At 57.1% G+C, this 2,847-nt stretch overlaps 1 protein-coding gene across 1 annotated transcript in view; it reads left to right on the top strand.

Moving 5' to 3' along the window:
• Window positions 1-2,581, top strand: part of LOC130588185 (polypeptide N-acetylgalactosaminyltransferase 5-like) — a gene marked incomplete at both ends in the record, with an annotated part of 4,775 nt that extends 2,194 nt beyond the window's left edge. The window contains 6 exons of the mRNA XM_057389139.1: window positions 116-282; window positions 615-734; window positions 1,020-1,155; window positions 1,481-1,600; window positions 1,920-2,037; window positions 2,225-2,581. Coding sequence (XP_057245122.1) covers window positions 116-282; window positions 615-734; window positions 1,020-1,155; window positions 1,481-1,600; window positions 1,920-2,037; window positions 2,225-2,581 — 1,018 coding nt within the window. The remainder of the gene's footprint in view (window positions 1-115; window positions 283-614; window positions 735-1,019; window positions 1,156-1,480; window positions 1,601-1,919; window positions 2,038-2,224) is intronic.
• Window positions 2,582-2,847: the final 266 nt, after the last annotated feature.

Consider the following 2,847-nt stretch of genomic DNA (forward strand, 5'->3'; position numbering starts at 1 on the left):
TACACAATAATTGCCTGAGTTTCAGAATCAGGGTCTGTGGGGCCCCGTTCCCCCACACCCCAGGTTTTCGGGAGTGTGAGTGGCCATCCCCCGTGACCCCGCGCTGCTGTTGCAGGTGTCCYGAGCAGCAGGTCCACGATGACCTCCCCACCACCAGCATCATCATGTGCTTCGTGGATGAGGTGTGGTCCACCCTGCTGCGCTCCGTGCACAGCGTCCTCGGCCGCTCTCCCCCGCACCTCATCGAGGAAATCATTTTGGTCGACGACTTCAGCACCAAGGGTGGGTGAAGCTTCTGCTGCCTTTATGAAACTAATATAACTCGAGGGCAAAATGCAGTTTGTTCCCTGTAATTCGATTCTGAATAGGAGAGAAATCACATTTTCTCCTTCATTCCTTTAGAAGGAGTGCTGTGATTTCCCCACTGCTGGCTCTGCAGAAGTCTCAGAGGGGCTGCAGAGCTCACCCCACGCACCCAGAGCCGTGCACTGCCCAAATGTTCTCACCCCAGACCTGCTGTGCCTGGAGGTGCTGCCAGGGCAAAGCTGCTCRTGGCTTTGTCGCTGTGGGTGCGTGGAAATGGCTGAGTCGGGCTCTGCCTCTCCTCTCTGCAGAGTACCTGAAGGAGCAGCTGGACAAATACATGGCACAGTTCCCCAAGGTGAAGATCCTGCGTCTCAAGGAGCGGCACGGTCTGATCCGGGCCAGGCTGGCGGGAGCAGAGATCGCCAAAGGTAGGATGGGAACAGTTTTGGGATCCCAGAGGTGCTGGGGACCCCTCCCCGCGCTGGGGTCGTTGGGATCTCCATCCTCAGCTCCACCAGCTGCCCCAGCCAGGCCCTGTCAGCACTGAAATGACGGTTCCTGCTGGGACCTGCCCTGCCAAGCAGGGAAAGTGCTCTTGGCTGTGCTTGGGCAGGGCTGGGGATCCAGGGAGGGCCTTGGCACAGTGGCAGCAGCACCCTGAGCCCCCGGGGTGCCCGTTCAGCAGGGCACTGACCCTCCCGGCTCTGCCACAGGCGCTGTGCTGACATTCCTGGACTCGCACGTGGAGTGCAATGTGGGATGGCTGGAGCCGCTGCTGGACAGGGTCCGCCTGCGCCGCACCAAGGTGGCCTGTCCYGTCATCGAGGTCATCAGCGACAAGGACATGAGGTGAGCCGATCCCACAGCCCCTGCAGGGGTCTAAGAGAAGCCTTTTACTGGGTGATTTCAGGCGGGGTGACCCCGCAGCTTTCCTTCCACAGGGCACACGGAGCGTTGCTGTGCCCCACAAAGGAGCATCACTGTGCCCGTGGCCCGTGTTCGTCACACACATTTCTGCTTTTTCACAACTTGTAGCGCATGAAGAGGATTCCTGATGAAATTTGTTAAAATCCTGGTTTAATTACCTTCAGATACTCATCTTCACTCATTAGGGGTGACATTTCAATCAGGAATGTGACTCAGAATTAGTCAGCCCAATCTTTTCTCTGTTCAGTTACATGACGGTGGACAACTTCCAGCGTGGGATTTTTACTTGGCCRATGAATTTTGGATGGAAGCAGATTCCACAAGAGGTCATTGAGAAAAATAAAATCAAGGAGACTGATATAATAAGGTAAAAACAAAGCAAATGTGAGAGAGCTTTGCATACCTGCCTGTTCCTTTGGTAATAATTTAGCAGCAAAGGGTCATTTGAGGACGAATGTTGTTCCTTCTTGGCCAGGTGTTGTTCCTGTGTTTTCCAGGACACTTGGGGCATGGTGTGCTGTGCAATCCCACCAGCAGGCACGGGCAAAGCCCAGGGAGCCTTTCCCCAACTCATGGCACTGCTGGTGGGAGAGAATTCACTGCCTTTTCCCTTCCCTGCCCCATTACAGCCAGGTAAAGCCATCCAAATGCCATCTCTGTCACTGACACTCCATCTCTGTTCCCAGGTGCCCYGTCATGGCAGGTGGCCTGTTCTCCATCGATAAGAAATATTTTTTTGAGTTGGGAATGTACGACCCGGGRCTGGATGTCTGGGGAGGGGAAAACATGGAGATTTCGTTCAAGGTAGGTCCCTGTCCCGTGCCTGTACCCCTGCCAGCCCGGGTGGGTGGTGGGGCTCGGGCAGGGGCTCCCCAGGGATGGGGACAGCTCCCCCTCTGCCCTGGCCCTGATTTTCTGCTTCTCTCCTGGCTCGCACAAAGCCAGCGCCCAACATCAGCTCGTGTTTCTGTCAGTGACATCTGTTTCTCAGGTCTGGATGTGCGGAGGAGAGATCGAGATAGTCCCCTGCTCCAGAGTTGGGCATATTTTCAGGAATGACAATCCTTATTCCTTCCCAAAAGACCGGGTGAGCACGGTGGAGAGGAACCTGGCCCGCGTGGCAGAGGTGTGGCTGGACGAGTACAAGGAGCTCTTCTACGGCCACGCTTACCACCTGCTCCTGAAAAACGTGGACGTGGGTGACCTGAGCCAGCAAATGCGGCTGCGGGAGAAGCTGCGCTGCCAGAGCTTCCGCTGGTACCTGGAGAACGTCTACCCGGACCTGGAGGCGCCCCTGGTTAAAGCCAGCGGGCTGGTACGTGCCCAAAGTGTTCACTGTCAGGGCATGGTGTGCCCTGGGCAGCATCCACATGCTTTGGGAGCATTTTGGGTGTTCCATAGGGCACAGAGCGGGGATTCACAAAGAAATGGTCACAGCTGCAAGGGGCAATTTCCCTCGAGAGAGCTAGCTGGGTGTTGGGATGGAGCGGGACTTGCGGCAGTGCGGGGCCGGGATGTGCCTCAGGGCTGCTGGGGTGACAAATCCCTCGGTGGTGGAGGGTCCCACACCGCACGGGGGTCCCGGGATCCCGGGGATCCCTCCCTCGCTGCCCC

This window comes from Malurus melanocephalus, unplaced genomic scaffold (genome assembly GCF_030028575.1).
Source record: "Malurus melanocephalus ecotype Western Australia unplaced genomic scaffold, MMel_1.1 scaffold_3674, whole genome shotgun sequence".
Classification (NCBI taxonomy): domain Eukaryota; kingdom Metazoa; phylum Chordata; class Aves; order Passeriformes; family Maluridae; genus Malurus; species Malurus melanocephalus.